We start from the raw sequence: 27,763 nt of genomic DNA, 5'->3' as shown, positions 1-27,763 counted from the left end.
CAGGCACCAGAATTTCAGAAAAAAGAAAAAAAAGCAGTTATCTGAAAGCAGCATGGAGTTGTTCTTCCTCTCTCCTTGGCAGTCTCAGAGGGCAAGGACAAATGATAGGAAGATGCTTACAGTCACAGTGAATGATTTTTATTGAGACAAGACCACGTATTGTGTAAGGAACACTTGGCAAACCTCCATCACACATCCAAGATAACAGTCCTTTCAGACATGGCTGTGCCTCCACAGAGCTGCTATTCTCCTGGGTCAACTGTAGTGTCCAAATCTGAGAGGAAAGGAAAAAAACCCACTGATTTAGGGAAAAACATGGCACTGAAACCACCTGAAAGCACTTAAAATCTGCAGTCTTCATTTCCTGCCTGGGCTCCCTCCCCACTGGCACAGACGGCTCCACAACCAGCACGATTAGGAAAAAGACCATTGGAGAGGGCCAAAACCAGCAAGCAGCAGCTGCCTTTTCAAGGCCAGGCCAAGTGCTCAGAACTACATTCAAGCTCCTTGCACAGCTCTTTGTTGCTTCCCTTTCCCCTCTGTCTTCCTTAAGCCCCAGTGTGAGCACTGCTGCTGCAGGAGGGAGCGTGCTGTAAGCCCACCTGCAGGAAATCTGTGGTCTGGCTGAGACAAGGCAGCCTGGAGAAGGTCTGAAGCGTGGTGAGAAGTCCTTTGTATCCACATTTCACAGACACCGGATTAACCAGAGTCAGATTCATCCTTGCAGTTTTAAATACCTGCTATCCCTAGCAGGGATGTCAAACTTCCATGACGTCCATTTGCTCTCTTCTTAAATAGTTTAAGATCGGATGCTGCTAAGAGAGCCACCATATAAGCAAAAGGATGATCTGTCATCCAGTCTGTACAACCCTCTCACAAATACCAAGGGAGAACTGAGAAACAGATCTGTAGGCACCTAGATACAACGGACAATTTGGTCTTTATACACGGTCAGGGACAGAACTAGAATTTATGAGAACTGAAAGCATCATTCATGTGAGATCTCAAAGTCATTGTCAACACAACTGCAAGTAAGAAGAGGAAATGTACTAGGAAAAAGATACACAGCCTTTCCATAGCAACTGCTGTAAACACCTCTACAGTCCAGAGCATTCACTGTGATGTGGGTGCCAATGAGCCAAGCCGTGAGCCGTAGGTCAGATGGCACGTAAAGGAAGACAGAGTGTTACTGCTCCCTTCAGTATCAGATCTGACTCCTACAAAAAGAATGCCATTCCCTGCATTCACCTACCTGCTTTATTATATTCCACTGATTTTAGAAAGAGTCCGGATGGCGGAGCCATGGCGTTTGGTGGAAAAGCCCGTGAATCTTTTCTCTCCAGTAACTCCTTTATATGATGAGGTGTTAACTTTCCCTGGCCAACTGCAACTAGAGCCCCAACCATTCTTCGGACCTGGAAAAACAGAGAATACATCTTAGGAGCTGCCCTTGTAAGACTTACAGAAATTAGGAAATTCTGCCTGGAGTCCTGCACTCGTGCTATCAGCAATGTTGTGCTGTATAACAGCCCACAGCTACTACTGATAGCAAGTCAGGCTAGAAACCTCATGAGAGAGTTCAGTGTCTGTCTCACAGGAAAGAATGAGATATCACCATGATTTCTTAATATGAGCCTGCTCCTGAAGATAGGTACATCATTATTGTTAAACCCACAGTTCCCAGAGAGCCTAATTTCTAGTGTTCCTGTACTATTCCTAGCACTATCAGTTGTTCCCAGTGCCATGCACTTTGCTCCTAGTCCTGCTGGGTGTTAAGAAAGAAGCAAGCATCGCCCCACATAAAGAATGCTTTGACTCTTGTTTTACATGCCACTGAAGTACCCCAGGTTGTGGCCCAGGCTCGCCCATCAAGGTTCAAGCCAGTCCTGGCTGCCTCTTGTATGCCTTTGGCATCACACACCTCCAGGGAGAATTTCCAGTGCTCGCTTTATTTCTTCAGAAAGATCATACTCCCTCTGCCCCTGAGCACGCCTCAGCAGTCCTAGTCACCCCACAGCCTACGGAGGAAAGGTGTTCTTTCCACTTTTAGCAGGGATTGCATGGGCTGCCTAGGTTCTGCACCGATCGAGGTGACACGCTAACATGCAGCAGCTAAGCTCGTCTGCAACGTACAGAGGCACAGCATCTTCCAGTGACCAAACCTGGTGGCAGGGAAGGGAAAGAACTAGCAAAATTACCCTGCTTCTTTTGTCTTCCCTCCCTACAATGAGTAAAAATGAGATGAGGACCTGTAACACAATGATCTCCAGCTACACAGCACTGCCTTGGAACAAGGCTTCCTCTCATCACGTGTGGGAAGAAAGCTGAGCAGAGGGTGGTTTCTGTTTCAGAAACAGCAGAACCCACACATCTGTCTGTGGCAGGAAGCTCACATACTGTGCTGGGAGAGCTGAGCTCACAGGTGGTTCTTAATACATCAGCAACACTGTTTTCAGGCGAGGGACTACGTAGGGGCTTGCTTGTTTATCAGAAAGCCAAAAAAGTAAGAGGAAAACACTAACTCAAGTAGGACAGCCTGCCAGACAACACCCCCCCAGTGCAGCAAACTGGTATTTCAAACACCTCTGCATGTCACAACTTCCCTTCCCTCCCTCCACACTCAGCAATTCCAGACCTCGTGGTTTAGCACAAGTTTCACACCACAGTGCTCACCTCCTGCGTAAACACCCGTCACGCTTCAGCATCCTCTTGGCTAAAACACACCCTTTCCTCCCATATATCCCTAGAAGACATGCTGTTCCAGGAGGGCCAAGGCTTGTATTTGCCAATGCCACCTGCACACCAAATGCTAGTTGCATACGACTGGCTATCTATCACATCCCTTTGTGGTGGCTACACTGCTCTCCACCCCTTTCATGAGTGCAGGGCATCTCTGAAGGCAGAATACTGACCAGTAACCTTCCTGGTACAGCCATACTTGTTATGTCAAGGCAGCCTCATGAAGCTGCTGTCGAGCAATAACTGACAAGTAAGAGTCCCTCAACTTGTGCCAGAAGTACCTTCAGCAAGGCGCTTCTAGAAAGAGCTCTATCCAGAGACTAGTATGCAAGCCATCACCCACTTCCCATGGGCATCAAGAAAGCTTGTGCAAGAAACATCTGGGGATGGTTCCAGGAAACATGTTTCCCTGGGGAAACAAAGGATGAAGACAGAGAAGGGCGGTCCTTCTCACACTTTTGCTCAGCAGGAGATGAAGCCCAAGGAAAGCCAGGCCCTGTCCCAGCACCGCTGGAGAGAACAGGCTTGTATGAACAGTCCCATCATGAGACATGCCTCTCTGCGGGGAAAGAAACAGCACAATGCAATGAACTTAACCAGCCTGGTGGTGTCCAGCTAAGCAAGGGCTGAAACGTTACAGGCAACAGCAGTACTAGCCCATGCTGGGGAAACTGGTCAAGCAGACACTGTCCCGTCTGACTCACCTTCTCACGCTGTGGCCAGAACACGTTCCCACTTGCGCAGGCACGATCAGTCATTTGGCCTAAATAAACATTCATTCTACTCAGAACCTTTCAAAGCGTACCCAGCTCTCCAAAAACTTCAATGTAGTGCTACAACAAAGCATTGGTCTAAGTTTCTGATCCATCAACATCTACAGAAGATTAAACCAAAGTCCACTAAGCAACCTGGTCATGTTTATCACCACTAAGGAGAAAGGTCCAACAACCCAGGATGCATTTATCCAAAGGCAAGCAATGTCTCCCTACGTGCTGTGATCTTTAGCTGCACTGTGGAATGCCAAGAGCCTGCCTTGAAGCAGATCGCACAGAGAAGCACAGATCCTCGACGTATGTTATTTTATCCATCCCTCACTAGAGGTCATTGTAAGCTGTGACTTCAGCTTTGATGTCTCCACGCTAGGAGTCAGCTTGTGACAATGCAGACTAATGGAATGCATCTGAAACAGTCGTGTGCTTGGTGTCTCCCCCCTCTTGCATGCTACTCAGTAAAATACATATACATACAGTTTCTGGGCATGTTTAACTCCAGTAAAAACATCCAGATGTTAATACTTATCATAGCAGATATTCAAAGAGAAATACGAGGTCCATCTACTCTAGTCTCCACTTCAGGACAGAGGGCAGAAGCGGATGCTCAGGTAGACCAGTGCAAATTCGGCACGCATAGCCTGTTCCTGCTTCACTAGAGCCTGCCAGCTCCTGCTAACGAACTTCAGAGATGGCATCAGGCTGAGCTGGGTATTACAGGTGACTGCTCTCTCTGCTCAACGTCACTAAGTAGCATTTCATTCTAATGCACTAAACGGGTTACCAACATTTCCTCCTCTTCACAAGAGCATCTGATGAAGCAAATCCCTGCTGTATATCAAGCCCTTCTCAAGCATGTTGTTGTTCTTCCCTTGCTCATATCCAGACACCCACTGTCAGAGAGCTTACAGAGCATTACTTGGCACAGGATAAAAACAAATTTGGTTTGTCAAAACAGAATAAAAAATAGCTGCTTGCTGTTCCCACAAAACACCCCCTCTCCTCCAAAAAACAAGCCCTCTCTTGCCTATTCTCTGTCTGCAGAGTGTGACCATGGCCAGGATAGGCAGTCTGAGAACAGCCAACTCTTTCCTAATGAGGTGATCCATTAAGCTGTGGAGAGAGCTGTCTCCCCTGAGGATAGCAGCAAAAACCCCACTGGAGTTATTTCAAAGAAAACCCAGTGGAGGCTAGACAGCGCGGCAGAGGGAAAGATCCTGCAGTCATGCCTGCATAGCTGAATCAGGTCTTCCCATCTCTCCTTCGTGCAACACTGAGAAGTACTTCATGCTCCGACGCCAGAAAGTAAAATTCCAGGCAGTCTTTGCTGGGCCCAGTGCCATTCAGCAGAGGAAGAACACATGTCTGTTGGTTTCCACCACTCAGACTGCAAAGACAAAGACTGTGGAAAAGAAAACTTTCCATCCTCCCACACAATTCTGTGACTTCGGACATTCATTTTAGACACAAACTGAAGAGATTCTGGTTCTACCAGATCAAACGAAGAATACAGAGCCTCACCTCTCTGATAGTAGGTCCCTGCATGCCTCACAGAGCTGTAACACCAGCTGTGCAACAGCAATGGCACTACACAGGGATGCAACATTGCTAAACTGATCAATAGCAACAGGGATAGCGACACTTCGGCTCCTGGAGGCAAAGCGTGTGCCGAGTACAGCAGGAACAGTACCTGCCGGTAGAGAAACGATCTGCTCCTGAACTGCAACTCCCAAAACTCCAGTCCCCTAAAAAAAGGAACAACAAAAAAACATTTAAAAAACATATTTCAAATGGCTCCTCTTCTTACAAGAGAAGCATAAATCACGGCTAAATGAGAGTAGAATGAATAAGAAGCTGCGCAGGTCCCAATCAACCTGAAACAGCATCATGAGCTTTTGAACACCAGGCTGCTCATTTGCTGCTCAGATGCAAACATTTTCTGGGGTGAAACAATTCCCACCTGTTTTGTATGTACCTACTTTTAAGTGGCTTGATCTTCCTGCTGCCTTACACCTAACCATGCAAATAAAAGGGAAAGGGCAACATAAAACAAGGTGCAACTTAGCAGCCTGCTGAGGCACTACTGATTTGAGGAATGCAGTCTGATGCCTCCTGGAGAAAAGAGGAAACAACCAACTATAGAAAAGTGATTCTACCATTTCATTTGGAGCTGGCTGCAGAGTCACGTGGTCCTTACAAGCTTTGCAGAATTAATTTCAACACTCAGCAATGCCTACTGCGACATCCACGTGCTACTGGAAAGGCCAGGACAAGCAAGTCAGGACACAGGCATGCCCGAGGAATCCAGCTGCAGCATCAGAACACAGGCAGTGGCAGACAAGGAAGCACTCCAGGCTAAGAGTGAGCAAAGGAGAAAATGACAGATCGTATTTGGAGATGGATGGATGCTACTATACAAAAAGACAAGCTTTCCCTCACCAAATCTGTCTGTTCATATAGACACCGTTTTCCAGAAAGTTTTATGGTAGTAACCAATATTGCTTATAAGAACTCCAATGAGCCTAACTATTCCAACATTCCCCTAACACTTGCATCCTCTGCTTTATCTTTACAAGTTGCTTTCTAAACATTTTTGTCGTTTTGCTGATGTCCCAGTACCAGCTCTAACACTAAAACCCAATGAAAACTCATTCTCAGGAACAGCCCTGCAAGCAAGAACCTGTATGAATACTTCCTTCCTACAAATAAATAACCTGACATGCACATTAGATGTATGTAAAAACATACACACACGTATCATACATCGGATATGCCAACAGAGCTCAAAAACAAGCAGGTTTTCCCTTGAGGAGCTGCATCCCCAAACTTCCATGCTACCAAGCAATCCTAGAAGTCACTCTGATAAAAGTAACAACAAAAGAATCATAAAAAAATAAACTCACTAACAGTCTATAAGTGCTCCTTATATCCCATAGCATTCCTACAGCAAAAAGAGACAAAGCTTACCTTGCATAATCCAGAAGGGCAGATATCTACATGCAAACCTTCTCCTCCCTTGCAATGACCCCAGTAACTGGTTATCAAAGGGCTATGGAGATCTGTATCAGCTGTGAGAAAAGCACAGCTGCAACGTATTTGACTGGAAGGTTCAGGTGGACAGGCTGGGTTTGCTGGAAACACCTGAGCATCAAGGGGCTGCCCGTTCCCTGCCAGAGGGGACAGCTCTTGCGAGCCGTAGGAGAAAGGGGAAACAGGGACAACGTGGTTCATGGAACCAGCACGGGGCACCAGGGCAGGGCTGGCAGGAGGAGAAACTGTGAAACAGTCATTGTGGGGAGCAGCCACAAGCTGTTTTCTCACAGGATTTACAGAAAAATTCCTGCTTTTAGCCCTCCCTGTCGTGTGCATTGGCAAATGCAAAGGCTGCTCCTGCCCCCGGATTCCTCTTCACGTCAGGAAACGACAATGTTTCCATCATGTACAGTCTCCCTCCAGCTCAAAGCACGTGGCGTACAGACATGTGCCTTGCTGCACACGTGTGCAAATACCCAGCACGCTGAGGGCACGGTTCAGCTCGGCTCTTCAGCAAAGCACAAGGGACAATTTTTTTTGAATAGGGACAAATTCCCCTCTCATCAAATTGCGTGCACCTTCTCTAGGCAGGATTCTCCTGCCTCGATTTCTTGACAGATATATTAAGCTACAAAAGAAGGGTTGAGATACTCAGGAAAAATATCTTGTAGACTTTGAAAGAGAACAAGGTATTTTTCTGTAAGAGGGAAACTTTGTTTTTCTTGTCAGTCTCACAAATAATTTTGCTTACCAGCAAAAAATCCAGCTGTCTTTTTCCACTTGGCAGCAGAAGCCAGCACCTTGCAATGAATAATACATATTCAGCTAGAAAACAGGTGACAGAGCAATCACTCCCCAGGAATAAGTGATGGGGCTAAGCCTCTGAACACATCCTTAGCATTCAGAAGCATTTTGTATGGATGGGACACTAACTCTACTTCCACTGTTGCTGAGCAACTGAGTTTGAAGGAAGGAATCATTTTAACAGTAAGCCTTTTAAACAGACAAGTGGTCAATTCAGAAGATGGTTTAAGTTCAGAAAGGAAGGAAAGAATAAGAAAGAAAAGCTGCATTATTTGACTAAGAGACCATGGTTTATCATTCTATGGATTCCTCCCTCTGAAACAGAAAACAGATCTCCTTAGATTAGGTTAAATAAATAAACAAATAAATCTATTTATAAGCTTTTACTGCTATCTCAGCCTTTTCGTTGTAGGAACAATTCATTCAGTGAAGAAATACACATGCACTTCAGGTACATTTGCTGTCTTATTTGCAGAATGGGCAAACACCAAGCTCCATGACTGCAACTGTTCCCATAGAAAGAGTTTTACAGATTAAAAGTAACTAGGACACTGTAATTAAAAAAAGCTTGAACAAACAAAAAACACTCCAACAAGACCCAAATCCCACAACTTTTTCCTCTAGATCAGAAAATGCATGGTTGTGGTTATTACTAACAAAGTATTCTAAGAGAGTTAAATGCCATTTAAATGCATTGAAACTAGGCTTCTCAAAGCCATCTTTCTGAGCCTAAACATTCATTAAATCAATTAATATCAACATGTTATAAAAATTACTCGCTACAAGACACAAGTTTGGATGCATGTGTCACCAAAAGCAAACACATTCCATCAACCATTCCATTGATCCAGTTTTTAGGTTTACTCTCTGTCCTATGAGCTGTTTTTGGCCTCGTGTGGGATGGGTTTATGCAGCAAGTTATGCAGGAAATGGAAAATTCCTTTTTAAAATTAAAATCAAAGACAAAAAAGAGCTGATCCGTATTAAATCTCAAAGGTCGGTTAACTGACAATAGAAGGTCTGGATTTGGAAGCTAACCTGGCCCATATGAACTCACAGGTGATCTAGACAAGCCTGTTAACAGCTATTTTCAGGAAAGAAACAGTGGGCTACTTGCAAACTGGAGTGAGGCTCCAAAGCCTGGAGCATGGCACTTCTTGTTACAGACAGCTCAGTAGGTATTCAAATCCAATGGAGGGTCATTGGGGAAAACTATACAGAAAAGGGTTTTGTCCTAACCAGAAAGCAGGAAAATGTGGTTTGGAGACAGAAACAGCACAGTTTGCTTCCAAGCTGAAACACAACAGCCACATGTCTGTGAAAGAAGCCAGCATAAAAGCAAAAACCATGTTCAGATGATAAATATCCATGATCTTTCGGGAAAAAACCTACAGTTTCTTCTAGAGAGAAAAATATATCCAACCACTTAATTTCAATACTTGCAAGACCTGGTCCTGAGAAAACTTGAAACTCAACAATCTTTTGTTTATGTAATGACTGAGGAATATTGGACTTTCCTTCATCAACATCCCCTGGGAAGACAGTAGGAGTTACTGGTGTGAACTGAGCAGATCTGCATAGCTACAGCAGTGACTTAGGTGTTGGGTTGGCTTTTTCCTTCTATTTGCAGCCTTTAGGCAAAGCTAGGGCAGCAAGTTAAAAAAAAATCCCATCCTCTGGCAGAGCTGGTCTTTAGTAACCAAAATGAGTGTAAATGCTGGAAGCACCTCATAGGAATTGCTCTGTGCCAGATTCCATACACCAGTTAATAACATCCTGCCTTTTAACACACAAACAACTAGACCAGTTTTCCCTGCCCTCATTCCTGCTCATCTTTCTCCCTGAGGACATTGGGGAGGTGAAGGAAAGAAATGTCCTTTCCAAGCTACCACTAGACAGACCCTGCTGGCATCATCACAGGACTGTGAGGGTAATGCACAGCAAACAGGAGGTCAGTTCTCAGTGCTGGAACGCAGCTTTCAGACAAAGCAAGCACTAGCTGACCAGAGCAGCTCCTCAGCTGAGTGTCTAGGCTCTCACCTGCGTTGATAATGGTGGGACAGGAAACCAGAAGAAGGCTGGATATCTGCCTGGAGGATAGTTCTGACCGGAGACTGGAAAGGTGTTTCAGAGTTAAGTGAGCGAAAGGTGCTGAAGTCGTGGGTTCCCAGCAGGAACTGTGCAGCATCCTGCATGGCAGTCACATTCAAGCAGCTGAAATTAAACACGAAGAGCAAAAGGAAATGAGCATCATGTGGGACCAAGTATGTTAGGTGGGTCAAAGTCCAATCAATTGATGAGAGGCTTGAACCTGGCCAGCAGATTTAACATTGCAGCACTGTGGAAACACATTTTGCAAGATGGAGTTTCTCTTGTAACGGCCCAAACCACAAACCAAGATGCCAAGTGACCTGAGGTCTGAAGGTATTCAAAACCCCAGGCTAGATGAGAGGGTGGCAGGTATAGGCTTTTACACAAACCTTTATCCTGCTGTGCTTCTTAAAAACAGTTCAATTCAAACAACTCCATTCGAATTGCTGGCTAGAGTGTAGGGCAAGGGAACCAACATCCCTCACAGTATCTGGATCTTATAAACTGAAAAAGATGTTGCCAGGTAAGAAAATATCAAACACTGTGATAGTTTTCCAAACCTCAGATTTACAACAGCCAGAAGATAGAATCAGGAAGTAACAACACCAGAGTGAGTGAGCAAACTGTCAGAGACGGAGGCAGTGTAAACCCAAGGTGAAGAGGCAGAAGAAAGGGCCAAGGGTAAAACTCAGAATGTCAAGTGTCATTCATATTTCTTCAGTCGAAGTATCTAGGTCTTTTCAAAATAGTCTCAACCAAAGGAATTTAGGCAGATTTACTGATATATTTCCTGAACAGATACTTATTTTTATTCTATTTCTGTACATTTCTCCTAAGAAAAGCCTGAGCAAGTACACATAATCTATGGCTTAAATTTTTGAGATCTTAACAGAAGTCAAAATGTTTCTGAAGAAAACAAACAAACACAAAAATCAAGATGAGGTTTTCCAACATCATTAATTTTTTTCACCGTGTTCAAGAAAAATGACTAGCACTTACAGAATCCTGGTCACGCTGCAAAGCGCCGATGACACCTAGCTGGCAATTTGGAAACCTAAAGAAGTTTAATGTGTATTATGTGTTTTATACACAAGATGTGCTCAGTAGAGCACACTCTAGGAGCTTCTCTACCACCAGCAGTCCAAATATCCCACCTTTTAGTAAGATGCCTCCCACTCAGAATTTCTAATACGCTCACTCTGTCCTTCAGGTGGTATTGCCATTTGAGAAAATTCACTGCAGTGCCTGGGTGAAATTAAATGCTATTTCATAAAGCCTAAAATTAAGGCACATTGTGCACATAACACCTAATTTTGCAATTTTGTATTTATTTCTCCCTTCCACAGTCCACAGAAAAGAAAGTCAGCAATTTAATGTTAGGACAACATCATCTTCATTCCTCTGCTAGGACAACTGAGATTACATTTATTTCGTTACCTGCAATTGTTATTCCAATAGTGGTGATGCAATTACCATAACTGGTTACAAACCTGTTTTTCTATGCTGTTGTAGAAAACTCCAGTTTTCTTGAATGTATGTTTATCTCAGTACAACATAAACTAAAGGATAACAACAAATTATCTTCCAGGGTTTGTTTGTTTGTTTTTTCCTCACCCACTGTTTATCATGGCCTAAGTTTGTTTGTTTTTTTCTTTAAATGGCACTGAATTTGTTTTTCTTCCCTTGCATACACAAGCACTGATTTGTTAGGACTCAGTGGCTACTCCAAGAACACAAGTGAATACTGAGCTAAATATACTGGTTTGCTATGACTTGGCAAGGTCATCTGAGGGAACGCTCAACACTCCATAGGGAGGGACACACAAAGTTGTTGATGGACTCTACCTGGGGTCATGGAGTATTTCAGCATGTTTTATCACAGGTACAACTGGCAGTACACATAGAAAGAACTGTAAGTCTCAAGTCTCGGTGAACATAACTCAGTTATGTTCAACAGAAAATCTTGTCAATACAAATGGGGAATCTGGTCTCACATATGGAAATTACCCCCTCCCCACTTCCCCCAAAAGCCAAGCCTTTCCAGAGTGTTGATGAGGTACCTCCCCAGGGAGGTTTAATGGAACACACTTACCCTCCCACAGGCGCCCAGCAGAGATCCTTTTCAAACACTGGTACTTCAGAATAATGAGTGCAGCCCATCAACAGCCGATAAATGTAGGTTCTTGACAGTGCAGAGAAGCGTGCATGGAAGCTACTGGTCACTCGACAGACATTCAAAATGCTGTTAGGACAGAAGAGAATGAGTGAGATGGAGAGAAATGTCATGTGCTAATTCAAAAGCTTTTGCCTGGTCGCCACATAGATGGGAACTGAAATGTGCAACGGATTCTTTGAAAAATCACACTTAAAGTTAATTAAATGTCATTCTCTCCTGACAGCCAGTGACTAACTGGTGACCAAGGATTTGCACCTGTAGGCCACCACAGACATCTGTCCAACAGAAGAAGGCAGAACAGCCTTGGCATCACCACTGTCATCAAATACACAGTGAAACTGACTTCAGGTCATCTACCAACATGTTTTTGGGCGCTCAGACCAACCAGTCCTTCAGTTGAGAAATGGCAACAGATAGCATGTGTTCTTTGTTGCACAGTGAAGCCAACCACCTCACCCGGTCCATCAAATTGTATTGCACCTGGCTGAGGGCACACGTGCTCCTACCCACGCTTAAGGTGAGAGGCAGCAACTGCTCCAAGCAAGCTGAGTTCCTCCACCTCCAGCTAAGGAGCACACCTTATGAACACTGTACCCTTCTGCTTTTGCAGAACCATGGTGCCAAATGTGAGTGGGAAGGATTCCTCCAACAGACACCTCTGTGTCACTCTCAAAGGCGGCTACACAGCTCATCGTAGCAGATGGAGATAGCTGAAACTAGGTCACTTCCCTCCCACCTCCCCCCACGACCTCCAAGACAAATAGGACTTTGCTGCAGCAACAAAAATAAAGGTGCATCCCATCATGGCCTAGATGGAATCTATCTGAAAAGAGCAGAACACTGCACGCAGGAGGCCTCCTGGGAACCCTCACGTTTCACACGTGCAGAAAACAGCTTTTGGGAATGTTCACATCTACTCATCTTCCACTGCCTCTGGGCAGTTAACTCAAGAAGCAGCTTTCCAGGCAGCTGAACTCCCATTTTCTCCTGTAAGCACCAGGGTGAAACTGCCTTGTTTCTCTAAGCCAACGCCACTAGTGCCAAACACAGCTTGGTAGCCAGAAGGGAGGGTATACCGGCCATCAAAGGGAAAAACACCCTTCTCTCTGGCAAAGGAGAAAATAGAGCTTCCCTGTGTTTCTGCACCTCCTCCAAAGTATTATCATTGATTTTAACATGTTAGCAGCAGTTTTTACTGGATTTGATTTTCCCTTATCCTAGAGTACTGGCTACTCACCGTACTGCAAGGAACACGCAGCAAGTATTACATCCTCTGCAGGTGCTACTTTAGAGGACACCTCTCCTTAGAAGGGAGTTTTCCTCTTGCTGTGTGCCTTTGTGTCTTTGAAGTTTGACACAGTGAGGAGAAGGGACTCAGGGCAGCCAAAAACATATGATACCACTTGGGACCAAGTAACAGACAAACCTATTTATTTACTTTAAAAAGGCTGGTGCTTCAGGGATTTTTGCCAGCTCAAGTGCCTCTGGCTCACATCGCTTGACTGAAAAGGCTCAGACCACAGCAGAAGAAATCAAAGCTGAGCCACAGGCCTCCACAAAGATTTGCAATAACAAGCCCAGGAGATCACTCCACTGCTATAAACTTGCAGTAGAAAAGCAAACTACATCCTCCAGGCCTGCAACAGAGTTTGAACCTAGGACCTCCAGCCTCTTCTAAACATAATAATGTAATTATTACATTTATTTCCCTCTGTCTACATGCCTCTGCAAGAGTTTCATTTATCTTGAGCTCCTCTTGTTAACACTTACATGATTTTTTTTTCTTAAAAAACTCCATCCTTTTACTCCCTCTGATAGACTGATTCTTTCAGAGAAGCCTATTTATGCTCACATGATTCTTCAGTGCAGGCATCCTTTCCTGCCTCTTCTAGCAGATGCAATTGCTACCATAGGCTCTTTCCAGCTAGGAATGTCTTTCCAGCATTTATTCCAGCAGCTACATTTCACACCTTGTTAAGATCCCATTTTTTTGAAAGACTGCTGATAAATAAAGACTCATGGTATTCTTTAGGTTTTCAACAAAGCCTGAATTTCAGAAGAGGTTGAAGGAAAAAAAAAAAAAAGCCCAAAGACATCTAACTAGAAACAGCAATGTATTAGATACAAAAATGTGTCCCAGAAGTACATCCTCTCTCTCCACTGACAACAGAAACTAAATGACAATTCAGAGGAGGTGGGAGGAATCCCATCTCTGTCTTGTTGTCATCTAGACGGCTTTTATTGCGTGCTTACAAAACTGAAACCAGAAATAGAAGGCGTGAGTCTACTGTGTTACCATCCCTACTTAACTGACAGCAAAGTCCTCCTAAAGTTATCCCATCTATGAAACACACTGATCTTTGTAGACAAGATCCTCTCACACATGCTTTGCAAATCTAAAAGACAGATCAGTTCATAGAAGAGATCCATCATGCCACAAAGATGGTCATTATCGCTGATGATACAGTCAGCCAGCTTGGAATCTCATTTCCCTTCCAAGCTCTAGCAACAATAATGTGTTCTCACATAGATCCCCTCTCTCCATCCCCCCAATTGCAACCACGTGGACGCACTGAGTTTTCTCTTCAGCATTAGGAGGGAATTCTTCTTGGCAAGGTAATATTTACAGAGGGAGGGGACAGTTGCCGAATGTGCTTAGACTCATGCCCATCACCAAGCTCCTTAATGGAAAGCAGCTGAACCATTTTTAAAAGGTTCAGCCCAAGGGAGGAAGGAGAAGCAGAGCTGACTGCATCCTGATAAACCCTCTAACTGATCAGCACTGTGTTCCATTCTATCAGCAGATATCACCTCCTGATACGTACCTGTCAGATCTTAGCACAAGACAAAAAACTCTTCCCTTCTGTGAGATCCCGCTGCTGCCTTCTTTCGGAGATGCTAACTTAAAACTTTCTTCAGCAGCACTCCTGTTTGCTCTTGGACTGGTCAGTCCAGGTATCACAAAGCTACATGGAACTGTGCATCTGTACGACTACTAGTACTGGAAGTGGCAGAGTTGCAACAATAGTTTTACCTCTGGGACAACTTACCCCATCAAAGCCAGACAACACAACTTCCAGACCTAAACTCGGGGCAGAGAGACTGAGATTCAGTGGCAGGTGACACACAGAACAGACTGATCATTGCAGTGGTACCCTTTGGCTGTAAAATCAGCTAGTTTTGACTCCCAAATAACTGCTTTAGTCCTTTAAGGAAGGAAATCAAAACTATGACCTACTTCATGCTCCCTGTTACTGCTAGAACATCCAGAAGGGGTTTGACTTCCAGGGTGTACAGAGTCTGACCTAGTTTTCAGCCTGAGCAAAAATAACAACCAAAACTCCACATAAGTCAAAGTCTATTTCAGAATTTTTTTTTTTTTTTTGTAATTGACACAGCAGTCTGAAAAGAAATCATCTCCAGCCCACCCCACAGCAGCTGCGTTCGGTTCTTTACACATACGTCAAAGAAGGTGAAAGCTGTCAAGGGACAGTAACTCACAGATGTTAAGCACTAGCTTGAGAGATTTGCTTTGTGTTCTGGCCTCTCACTGCAGAGGAATCTGGCTGCTACTTTAAGAGGCCAAAGGAGGAACTGGATTTGTAAGTGCAAAACTGTCGATCCTACATTATCATGCTAATATTCAATCTCGGGTTTGAGATGGATGATCTGACTTGTTACTGGATGGCTGTCTGTGGGATGTGTAGTAAAAGCAGCGAAATCAGCATTTGCTTTTCTTTCAGGTACCCACTGTGAAACTTTTGCTTTCAGAGAAAGACTCAACCACTGCAGAACTCTGCAAAGACTCAACTCTGCAAACTGCTAAAACACGTTTTTGCAAATAAGGTGGGAGGCGACAGAAATTTCACTTACAGGTTTCTGGGGACTGATAGCCACGCATTTCTAACGGCAGCCACAGCCTCTACCAAGCCCAAGACCGTAACAGTCACCTCACGCTGCCCTTGGGCTAAGCTCAACCACTCCAAGACATGGCAAGAAGGTCTCTTGGAGGGACAGCAAGAGCTAAGCTAACATGGACAGTCAGAAGACCATTAGAATCAAAGGGGAAAAGCAGTGTGGCCTTATGGAGTTCTCAAAACTGTCTGAGGACTGTCAAAGGAACTGCAAACATCCAGGGAAAAAGGTCAGTTAAATCAATATAATAAACAGCCACTAACAGGAACTATGTGCCTCTAGTAATAAGGCACTCAGTGTCTTCCTGTCCTCTCTCCTGAGCTCAGATTCCAAGGATTTTACCTCCTCTTCCCCTTCAACCTCTGATGGCTCCCCTGGTGCTTGTTCAGAGGTGAAAGAACGCAGCTGGCTCTGAGACAGCTGCTGCAGCTTCTGCTCTAGTCACTGACCGAGTGCAGAGCCTGCAAATGAAAGGTCTCACTGTATTTAAATAAATGCAAAGTGTCACTGACACACAACTCCAGAAACACTGCAGGAAAACACTGCAAAACCCAATCCTACAGGCACTAAACACTTCTTTGACATAGGCCTACAGAAGGCACATAGGTGGGATCCCAGTCACAACAGCAAATGTCAAGTCACCCACTCTCACACACATTCATGGCTATCAGCGTAGGCTGGAATGCGTTCTCTGGAGTCAATATGCCCTCAGGACACAACGTAGCAGAAGTCTGGAGGCAGAGTCCCCCCACCTAACACTACTGCTTGCACCAAAACGGCACACAGTCTGGGGAATGGCCACCAGACCAGACGCTGACCCCCTCAGTCCATCTCCGACTCACACTGAGTCAGTATAAGATCTGGAGCCAGTTGTGCCAGGGACTGCTAATCAACACAGCACTTACAGTATCCAGGTAAGCTCCTGCTGGAACAAGCAGCTAGTTAACCTGTGTTTCACCTGCTGTTAATGCAGATGTTCTGCAACCTAATTAGACTCTGCCCAGCACTGCAGGTGTCATTGGCATGTCCAGGGTCTGCTGGAATGTCTAACCCCTAGTCACATCTGTGGATTAGTTGCCTATCTCTACTGCCAGCCAGAGGCAGGCAATCTGCTTTGTTGCTTCTAAAAACAGTGGCAGACACCTTGGTGAGTCTGATTCAGGGGGCCTAGTTTCCAGAGGTACTGAACACCCACTAGTCAAAGCCAGAAAAGTCTCTGCCACCGGAGATTGCTCTGCTCAGGTTCCTTCCTTTGCTTAAGGTTTCAATGTTTGCAGTATGCTTTGAAAAAGTCAAAACAGCTGACCGAATCGCACATCAACACCTCCTGCAGAGCATGTCGCAGCTTCAACCAACTCATTCTAGCTCTTCCCTTTATACAGCACGTGGAATGTGCATGAAAGACCTGCTGGGAAAAACATAACACCATCATTCATCTCTCTTCCTCAGACCTCAAACTATTTAAGCCCCTGAATACTTAGAGCTGGGTTCACTGTTCCCCAAGCCCTGGAGAACTAGAATCCTCCTTTGCAAAACCAAGAACAGATGCAAGTATGATGTCAATCCTCAAATCCCAAGCCTTGCTATGTCAGCTTTTGGTCAGGCTCTGTTTCACAAAGAAGAGATTACAAAATAAAGCAGACTGGGTGAAGTGGGAAGGGGGAGTGTACCTCACAGTAACGCTGCTATTCTTACAACAATCCCTTCATTGGGGTGGGGAGGGATGTGCTTTTTTTGTCCTGGGCTCTTGCTCTGGCATGGGAAATTTGCCTCCATAATCTTCCTTTATGCTCACGCCACCAGAAAGACTGCAGTAACGTGAAAGAGAGCTAATGGGCCTCTGAGTAATTACCAGTTGGCATCTTGCATCAAAGTCCTTTTTCTCACCTAAATACCTCCTACAAATTACCCACCTTGCACAACACTCTGAAGTGCTTTGACACACTCTTCAGCAGGGTACCACACAGAGATTCAAGTTCTATTGTGCCAAATGCTGTACAGACAAAGACAGTCTGTGCCTTGAAGAGTTTTTAGTTTATGCAAATAAGACAAAGTAACCCAAGAAAGTGTAGAGCATAGCAAAGCAGCTGCTGGCAAATGGTAGGTGGATTCTGTGACATAGCACAGATGTGGCTTTTAGTTAAACACCCCAATGTTTCATTCAATTTACACTTTAACTGCAAAAACGCATCCATGTCAGGGAGAACACAAAAACTGTTTGACAGCTGACAGAGAAAGTGTGCAACAGCTTGGGAAGAAAAGCAAAGAACATGAAATTCGATCCACCTTTTGAAAAATTCACAGGGCATAGTAATTACTTATGTAATTGGTGAAAATTCCTAACAGCAACTGTTGGTTTAATGATCTTCTTTCCTGCCTTTGAGGGTGGGCATTTAGACCTGGGTCTCATGCAGAACAAGCTCACTCTGAAACTCTGCAAGAAGTAATAACCCTAACAAGAAGAAAGAAGAGAAACAGGATGAAGAAATGGCTGTTTTGCTCTCTGTAGATCGTTGTATCAAGTTCCTCACTACATCCATATGCAACTTTCCTTAGTCATTAACAGTTGGGTACAGTATGAAAAGGACTTTATCCCACTGAGATAAACATCAAGTCTTGCTACAAAAATATTAAACGGGACCTTTGATGTAACTTCTCTAAACCATGTCAAGCAGTAGCCTTGGTCTAGCAAGGAAGGAGAGAGATTGATCACACAGGAAGGGAGGAGTAGACTATGGTAACACTAACACCAATTTTGTTTCCTCGTTCTTCATCTTTTTGCACAGATACAGGTGAGAGGCAACACTGCAGCCAAGTTTTTGCTAAGTGCTAATTCAATAAACAAAGAAAATTAGAGAGTTTGGGGAATAAAACAGCACTGAAAGTTAACATAGTAATGTTCTGGCTCATGTGTGAATACTAGAGTCCTCCCAGTGGATTCAATACTTACATGGTAACCTCAATTTCCCACAACTCCTCTTGTTAGGAGATTGTCTATGCTAGTACCACTAAAACAACAACAATGGTGGGACAAGACTGATCTTTAATGTGCCAGGGGTCTGGTAGTAGCAGAAATACACATGTGTAAGGGACTGGTTTGCCAACACACATAATGGGAAAATATATCTTGTGGGTGAAGATGGGAGATCATTGCTGCACTTCCTCCTTTCTCCAAATAAAAGATTTTGACTTGCCACCAACTCACCGGATTGGCTCAGACTTCAGGTGGTAATTAAGACTGTAGATGAGCTGTTTCTCATTCAAAGCTGGCTTCCCCGGTGCCCTCTGGATGTCAAAATGAGCAGAGTTGCAGAGTGCATGGACGCCAGCATCGGTACGGCTGGAGATGTGGAACTTGATGGGAACAACGGGTTTTAGGTTCTGCGCTGCCTTCTGAAAGCCAACACAAGATGGATTAATGAATAGCAGACTCACTTCGAGCTAGCTAGGAAAAAACATCCTCCTCTTCGCTAACCACGTCTCCTTACTGTTTTCACAGAGAAGTAATTGGGCGTTTTACCGTGGGCTGCAAAGAGAGGGATGGAGAGGAGCCTGTTTGGGGGACTTCTCCTAGCACCAGTGGCTTCTCACCTTTTGTCCTGAAATCACCTCAAACAGAACATCCAAAACGCCGTGTGAGCTTCCTTACACATACAAAATAAAGTAAAAAAATATTAATCTCTATCCTTTGCTTTATATTACAGGGTGAGTGGGAAAGAGGACAGAGAAATACCCAATTAAACTCAGACACCACCCCTGCAATTTACTGCTAAGAACTGGACTCAGATTACTTCAGCAGTTCTTAAAAGAGCTGCAGAACTCAAGCCTTAGAGGGATAGAAATAGCATGCAGGGATGTCCGAATGACATCAGCCAAGACACCTGAAGGACCTCAGGCTGCATCTTTTGCTTCCAGTCCAGGCCAGAACAGTGTAAAATACTATGGCTTATTACTACAGGCAGAAGTTCTTTTCCATCCACAATGGGAGCAGGGCTACAGAGGGCAACGTGCTTCCATTAATCGTTGAGAGCAGAGGAGGAGCCAGGGGACCAGACAAGTAGTAGCACAGCACTGATGTAATACATTTATTGGCCCCACTGAGAAATAGAAACAGATTTAAGAATCAAAATACAGCTCTCATGAAACACACCAGCAGTTGAAGAGCAGACACTGAGCTACCCCAGCAGGTACAAATAAACACTGGACAAACACGCACCACCACCAGTCACAGAATGGAACTTCCTTGTATTTGCTGCTTCCACAGCTGCATTAATGCAGGATTTGCGAACCTCAAGAGTACTGTTTTCTTCAGGAGCTAGAGTTGCCTTAATATTCAGGTGATGTCTCACTCACGCCAAGACCTCTGCCATAGCAAGACTAGAGCAGAAAACGACAAACGTTATTTACACCATCACAGAGTTAAAGTTTTACAGTCACAGACTTCAAGATTATTGGAGCCAAAAGGCCCTAAAATTACACTGCAGCTGAGATGTACTTTAGAAATCAGTTAGGAAACTGTATTGCAACAAGCTGAAACTTCCTATTCTTAACACAAGGGGAAGGACAGCCATTGAGATTCTCTAGGCTCTGCACAGGGATTTTGGCATGGATTTACTGCAGAATCCACCTGTAGCTAGGATTGTTGTTTCCCAATTGCTCCTCTCCACACAGCTGGCTTTTATCCTGCCTTTCCATTCTGACCACTAACAAAGGACTGGAAAAACAACTGGGTAAATTACTACAGGTTCCTGCTAAGAAAGTAAATAAAACCCTCCTAAATGAGTCATTAATACAGCCATCTTTTAATCGAGATGCACACACAAAAGAGAGAGAGCAGAAGAGATGCTAACATGGTTAATTAGATGCTATATATTTAAGAGTCTGTCTAGGATGACCTAAGTTCAGCAAAGCCAGGGTGGGGTTTGGTAAGGGACAAACACTGGTAGGTCAGAAACCTTGGTATTCCAATAACTTACTAATGCCATGTTAAAACCATAGTAGGCTTTACCTACAGTAAGGTTTTAAAGTAGGTTTCCGGAGCACTGCAAAATGCAACTTTTTTCTTTGTGAGTACAGGCCCTTAGACAGAAAATTCAGTGCTATTTGTTGGAGGGAATGATGAAGCATATCTGAAAGGCTGAAGAACAACAACAAAAAGCAGAAAACCAGATGAATTACTAGAAATTTCCTCCTCTTTCCCATCTCCACTCCTGAGTAGTTAACCCAGCAGTGGCCTTTATTAGATTTTAATTTGGTACCAAAAGTCAATAAAGTTTGAACTGCTGACTCACAAATGCCTTCCAGACTCCTACTATTTGAGCAGACAAGATTGTGGGCCATCAGAAACATATCATTAAAATGCACAGCAAAGCAAGGAAAAATGTAGCTGAGCTGCAAGGGAAAGCCTGGGATACAGAACATAAATGCCCCTAGCCTTTTCCCCTTCCTAATCCTTCTATTTGGAGTTCACATGTGGTTACAATTAACAATTAAAATCTTTATTTATCACCCTTAAGCAGAGAGAAGCAGACAGAAATCAAATAGTTTTCTGCAGCAGACATTGGCTTGTGCCTCAGCAATTTGTCTTAAAGCAGAAGCTGCATTTTAAGAGCAGTTTCTGCAAAGATATGTTTGGATTTTGCAGGCTCCTCCCTTCCTCCACCCTCTTCTCCCTCTCCTTTCTCATTAGGCAAAAACCAGCCACTGGGAACATAGTTGAGTGGAGGCACAGGGAGAGAGAGAATAGGAGAGAAAAATGAAAAACATCCTCCTTTGTTGTTACGGGCTTGGAGAAGTTTGGATGCAGCACTCCTTCGATTCCACACTGCATCCCATTTCAAGCACTGCATCTGAACAAAGCCGGACAATAGGAACACTGTTCAGATCTTCTCCTCTGCCAGCAGGAATTGAGCCCTACTAGAGAGCAGACTGGAGAGGAAGAGAGGATTGCAGACTCCAAGGCAAATCTGGTTGTTTCCCTGGCTCAGGTCAGCCAATGACTCCACAAAGGTGCAGGACTGAATGACAGGTTCAACAAATGGTATTTTCACAGCTGCCATTCTCCAGTACAATTGTGTCCCAGGCACACCTCTCTGGAGAGGTGACTGAAAGATGTATGTGCTGGGCATCCAAGGAGGAATGTGACCACCATCAACAACAAACCTCAGTTTGTAAAAGCTGAAAGCTTTGTTTGTGGATTCTTCCTCCAGCCTAACGGGCACGTAGCTGATAATACACTATCGACTGCTGCCTCCAGCTTCAATTTTAATATTTCATTTACATCCCATCCTGCTGAATCTCTTTAAAGAGAGAATTTCTGAACTGTTGAACTTCTTTGCAGGCAATTCAGTAATGATCCTTCACCTATACAAATGTCTCATATCTGTACCATCCAGATGTCCTTTGAGCCTATAGGCAGCTGATAGTTTCTTCCTTTGGTTCCTGTGTACTTTAATCTGCTAATATCACCCACACTGAATTTCAAAAAAGACACATTATTTACATTTAGTAATTGCTTGGATAGCAACCAGTTCTTCCTGCCCTTTCAGAAAAAACAAGCCCCTAAAACAAGCAGGCCTTTCATCTGAGGAACTCAAAAGGCTTTACTGCTGTTAATCCAGATCCCGGCCCTGCTGGGCATCATCTATGGATTCCTACGGATGGAACTGGGGCAGAAGTTAAGCACTTTACCCACGGGCACCCACAGAAGATGGAGCAATAAAGGAACTGGGTTGCCCTCCCGTGTGCTCAGAGTTCACAGGTCTCTGCTCCTTTCTTTAAGCCACAGAGCATGCAAATACCCTTCTCTTTAGCAGGTGTTACAAACACTGGAATCTTGGCCTTGGCACCTGCAGAAGGCCTTTCGTTGAGCCAGATCTCATCCACTTTCATTTCAGCTTTACTTCCCAAGTCATAGTCCTTCCAGACGACTATATTCCTCGAGCAGCAACAAGCATCCCAGAGTGTCAGTTTACACCTCTAACACCCTGCAGAGCAGCGATGCAGGGGAAAGTGTTCTTTGCACTTAGTAGGTCTGTTCTGCGAACAGGTTTCATTCATTAAGCGCTTCCATATTTTGAATCATGCTGAAATTTCCACTGTTGCGTGCCAGAATGACATGGATCCACATTCCAGATCACTATTTACTACCCACAGCTCTGTTCTCTTCTCACTCTCTATAAATGCTGGAGAGGCAAGATGAAGAACAGGCCAATCAATGCACACCACCTATAGCAGGGAAGCAAAAGTTCATCCACTTCTCTCCCTGAAGCCTAAATAAAAAATCCTCAAAATACTCAGCATCTACCTCTACAGAGCAGCTGGGAACCACAAAAGGAACCTGTGAAATCAATTGTGCATGGGCACGTTCAAGAGAAACAGTGCATTAGGAATGTTTTGAAAAAATATGCATGTATTTCTCTTTCACAGCAGCTGGATTGCTTACTGGTTTCATCCTGCACAATGGCATCAGCTGCACAGACACAAGGGATTGCACTGCGTTGCCAGGGATGCTGCACAATTTATAACTAGCTGTGTTCTAATAAATAATAATGTGCAAGCTTCTGGTTGCAAGCCACCACAGCCTCACTGACTCAATGGGTGCTATGTCAACCGAAACTAATTAAAAATCTAACTTATTTTTAGTGGAATGGATAAAAGTTGAAGTGAAAGCCAGGAAGAAAAAGCTGAGAAAGTGGCTTCTGATAGAAGAAAGGGTTTCTAAAGCAATTTCCCATGCCACGGAAATTATTGTCCAAACAGGGGTTGAAGATGACCGTTCTCTGTATCCATTTTCCTTTCTCTCCTCCTTTTTTTTTTTTTGGCAAGGGTGGGGTGGGGGTGCAGCAGCCAGGAGGTTGTACCAAAGCTGTCTTGCTAGTAAGGAGTTTGTGCATGTTCTCTTTCTCTCCTTTCCTACTCTCCCTTTTCCTTTCACGAGAAATAATATCTCGCACAAGGCTGCTGGCCAAAGCAGAGCTTCACGTGGGGAAGATTAGTTTCAGGCAGCATTCACCAGCACAATGGGAAACAGCACACTCAGGAGAGGGTTCAAACCAAACATGAATTCTGTAGATCCTAGCAGGCCTCGCATATCGTGCCTGTTAGCACAAGCAACAGCTGCTCACTTTAGCAAAAGGTGCTACACAAGAGATCTTACAAAAGTAGGGACATTTGTAAGAACTGAGGCCAGAGCATGAAGTCCTGCATTCCACAAGGAACTGGAAGGAGCCAAGTCACAGGATTCAAACTTCGTGATCTGGAGAAATAAGGTCTGGAATTTCGGTTTGGACCCATCACTACCAAGCTGAGCTTCCAAGTGCTTCAAGGCAAATACGTTGTCTCCAAGAAAGAAAGAAAGTGTTGTTTGCAAAGCTCACCCCCCTCGAAGATAATTTAAAAGCTCCTTCAAATATCTACATCTGTCCCAGAACTAAAACAAACCTCTATTTCCTCCAGACAGTCCCAGGACTGTGTTACAGAGCAGCACTGAGGACTACAAAAGCTTCCATGTGCTGCATGATACAGTGCTTTATGGTGACACAGGGTTATAGACAGGCCTTCTGCTCAGCTCCAGTCCAGCAATTTTACCTTATGCACAGAGGGCTGCAGTCCGCACTCACACACCAGTCCACTACACTTTAATGGCACAAGTGTTGAAACACAAGGTCTACACATCACAAGTTATTTGCTTGCCTGTAGCTGCAAACAAACGTCTGAACATATTTAGAATACAATAAGGATCTCATTACGGATTTAATTTTGCCCTTCCCTTCAGTTGCCTTCCTGGCTTTGGAAAGTTGTGAAGTTCAAGGCTGCACAGAAATGGAGGAAGATACATTCCTAGAGGCCCCAGAAGTTTTCTATTAAATTTGCTCTAAGACTTCCCATGTGGTTCTAATAGACACAGCTCTGCTCAGCAGTGCCCAGCATCAATACCACCACATGAAAGCAAAGCACATATCCCAGAACTGGCCTGCAAAGTGCTGATACTGTGAAAAGACAACACCAAACAAGTTTATCTTTTTTTTTTTTTCCCCCTCTTCTTTTCTCCTTTAATCACCCATCCTACCCATTCGCCTTCTAAAACAAAAGTTACTTGGATAATGCAAAACAACTGCTGGGCTCACCCAAAGTCCGGCGCCTGGGGCTGAGACACTGGATGGCTCAGAGGATTAGATAAATGAGATAGAAAGTCCCTTGGGGCTCTTCTTTCAAGATCCGCACAATATTTATACACTTTCTCCACAACGGTCTCAGGCAAGAAGCCATGCACCCTGAGAACTCTTATTCAAACCATAATTCATCACACTTTCGTTCTGCAGACTGCTTAGCAAGAGCTCGCAAGAGCTATCGTCCTCAGTAAACCAAGGCACGGTGCAGCAGCGCCGTGGCCATGGTCACAGAGTGGCTGGATGGGACAGCAAGCCCGCTCCCAGACCAGCTCTGCAACAACTCTGCTCCCTTCAACACTGGGATTGCAGCTAAGGCAGGCAGAGCAGAGACCTGGTGGTGCACCACCTTCAAACTGCTGCAGTCTGTCATCTCCGGTCAGACAGTCTGACTGAAAATGAGAACCGAGTAACAAAAAGGCATGATGGGACCTAAACCAATCAGTTTCAACCTTTTCAACAATCCCTTACCTTCTAAACAGGCACAAGCTTCATTTGGAACTACATGATGCTGCTAAGACAAGAGAGGAAAATAACGCAGCTTCCTTTTGGTTCTCACCCTGCACAGGAACACGGATTCGCCAGCACTGCTCAAACAAACGCAGCTCAACAGCAGTTTGTAATTAAATCATAATTGGGTTTCACACACATCCAGGTGTGCTGAGCATTTACTCGATGCAAGTGACCCACTTTCTACTCACTGGTGTAACAGTGGGTCTTTTGCACTTCTATTGCACACTCACCCCAAGCCCAAACAGCACTTTGGTCCTGAAAGCCATTCTTACATTCTCGGAAATCCCTGGGAGCAGCGCAGGAAAAATAGTGATGACAGGATCATACCTTTTTTCCCTGGTATATTAGACAAACCCCAGAAGAATGGAAACTAAGCATTTTATTTTTTCTTTTCGGAACAATGGACATCCTGCTGTGCTTTGTTCTGCATCTCAAAACATCCATCAGAGACATCCTCTGGCAGGAGGACACAGCATTTAATTTCTAAATCTATAAAGGTCTGAGCCAGGATCTAGAAGCAGAGCAGCTGCTCAGAACCGAGGCAGTTCTAAGAACGAGCAGAGGCAAAGCCACAAGTGTTAAGGAAGCTCACATGCTTAAGTACCTTCAGGTGGGCCAGCACCTGAACAGGGGCTCTCAGAATCATACTTCTGGACTCAGATACCTCAATTTCAAGTCCCATTGAAGGGTTCACATCTTTTTCAGGATCAGGATCATAAATGTCTCGGACTTCACCCGGACCTATTTCTCCCAGCTGTATACTGGCATAATTTCTAGAGCACTTTGATTGTTTTGAATATTATAGTATTTAGCATTATGCAAGTGTCTTATTGTCAATCTAAAACCAATACTTATCCTTGATAATATCTGTAGCTCAACAATGTGAGTCTAGAAGTTTCATTTTAACAACAATATGATTAGCAAGGACCTACCTCCAAATAATTCTGGACTCCAACCACGGACTGATCATTTGAAGTCTCCATAACCCCACTGCAGAGCAAAACAAATACAATAGTTACTGGTACATGTCAAGACCCAAGGACTTGGCACAGAGTCCACCAACACATCCAGAAGTTAATGGGGGACAGTCATCCCTTACTGTCTTGCTATTGATTCTATTGAGGGACCTGGATCTTTTTACAGAACTTGCAGGGACCAAGCACTTTGATGAATGGAGAAGGAAACAGATGCAGCAGTTGTTTGCAAGAAAGGAGGCTGGAAATAAAAATCATCCTTCAAATTTCATTCTCTGGACTAGCCCTTCAGATGGAGGCTGACGTGTTGGGAAGATAAGGCAGACAAATCACCCTAGAAAAGATTTTGCAGATAAAACTGTTTCAGGGCCAGGAGTTGGTTGCCAGTTGCAGGTCCTTTTCTTGCAGGCCCTGTGGATGTCATAAAGGGGCTAAAAGACCATGAAGATGGTTTGTGAAGAGCTTCTTTCTCTCCTATGGAAGTCACAGCCATTCACAAAAGTTGCTGAAGTGTAGAGAGATACATCCCGAGGCTAAACCCAACCTACCTGTAACTACTCGGAGTAATTTAGGTCAGTGCCCACAGCAACACACACCGTGCACTGCAAAAGAATTGTGGGGTTTGGCATATGATGGTATTATTCTGTAAAATTCTCATTAAGATAGGCATAATTCCATGAGTTGGAGCTCCACAATTTCTCCCACATTTTTTTTTTTTAAATGTAAACAAGCACAGCTATACATGTGGGATGTTTAAGGCCTGGGGAAACCCAACCTCAGCTATCCTCCTGCAGGGCTCAGCCCACAGACCACTTCATCTGCACCTCTGGAGCACCAGAGATACCCCAACCACTGAGCACTGGCCACACCACCGCGTGCCCAGCAAGCCACCATCACTGCAGGAAACAACAGCACCTTGCCCTCCCTCCCCCCCAGCCTGAGATCACAACTTCACCCCCTCCTCTGTCCTTTGGCGTTTTCTTTTCGCCCATTTTACCCATTTCCTGCCCAAACCACCCCCTTCCTAACACTTGCACGCCGCAGCAGAACGCAGAGCCCAGCTCCCTGTCCGCTCGCACCTGCTCAACGGGATTTATCACCATCACACTGCGCCCACCCATCCTCTCCCCAACCGCCTCCTGGTCCTTCTCCCACCGCCACCCATGGCTTCCCCCCCCCCCAGGGCTGCGACAGGCGCGGATTTTCCCCCGCGGCTGACGGGGCGGCGGGGGCACGTACCTATATTTAGTGCCAAAGTACTGAAAGAACACTAGGTACCGGCTCGGGGGAGAGACCATCTTTGCGATGGCGGCGGGGGGCCCCGCTGGCGCCCCGGGGCACACGGGCGGCCTGCCCGCCCCTCCGCGCGGCGCGCCGCCCCGCTCGCCCCGGCCGCCTTCCCGCCGGCGGCCCGCCCCGCGCCGCCCGCTTCCGCCGGAACGCGGCCGGGGCCCGGGGCCCGTGGCGAGCGTGGCGAGCGCGGCGGGGCGCGGTGGCCGCTGGCCGGCGGCCTGCGCGGGGCACGACCCGGGCGCCGGCGGCTCTCCGCCGGGGAGAGCAGTGCCGGAGCTCTGCGCC

The 27,763-nt window shown here is 45.1% G+C and overlaps 1 protein-coding gene across 1 annotated transcript; it reads right to left on the bottom strand.

Annotated features, from left to right (window-relative positions):
• Positions 1 to 159: 159 nt before the first annotated feature.
• On the bottom strand, positions 160 to 27,483 carry PUSL1 (pseudouridine synthase like 1). The gene is made up of 8 exons (XM_086625728.1): positions 27,425 to 27,483; positions 26,144 to 26,201; positions 18,734 to 18,921; positions 11,530 to 11,679; positions 9,387 to 9,560; positions 5,200 to 5,254; positions 1,253 to 1,415; positions 160 to 274 (listed from the first exon to the last, which is right to left on the bottom strand). The coding sequence occupies exons 1-8, from the start codon at positions 27,481 to 27,483 to the stop codon at positions 243 to 245; spliced, it is 879 nt and encodes a 292-aa protein (XP_086481854.1). The 3' UTR covers positions 160 to 242.
• Between the last annotated feature and the right edge of the window lie 280 nt (positions 27,484 to 27,763).

The sequence above is a fragment of the Tauraco erythrolophus genome, chromosome 23 (assembly GCF_009769465.1).
Source record: "Tauraco erythrolophus isolate bTauEry1 chromosome 23, bTauEry1.pri, whole genome shotgun sequence".
Classification (NCBI taxonomy): domain Eukaryota; kingdom Metazoa; phylum Chordata; class Aves; order Musophagiformes; family Musophagidae; genus Tauraco; species Tauraco erythrolophus.
The sequence above is the reverse complement of the archived record's forward strand: the minus strand, read 5'-3'. Positions and strand labels throughout refer to the sequence as shown.

Bases quoted from the DNA above. Each gene is read 5' to 3' on its own strand.
- PUSL1 (XM_086625728.1), bottom strand. From the start codon at position 27,483: ATGGTCTCTCCCCCGAGCCGGTACCTAGTGTTCTTTCAGTACTTTGGC. The intron at 18,922-26,143 runs GTAGGTCCTTGC...GTTGGCTTTCAG, and splicing joins GAGTCCAGAATTATTTGGAG to AAGGCAGCGCAGAACCTAAA. The intron at 11,680-18,733 runs GTGAGTTGGTGG...CTGTCCTAACAG, and splicing joins CTGAAGTCTGAGCCAATCCG to CATTTTGAATGTCTGTCGAG.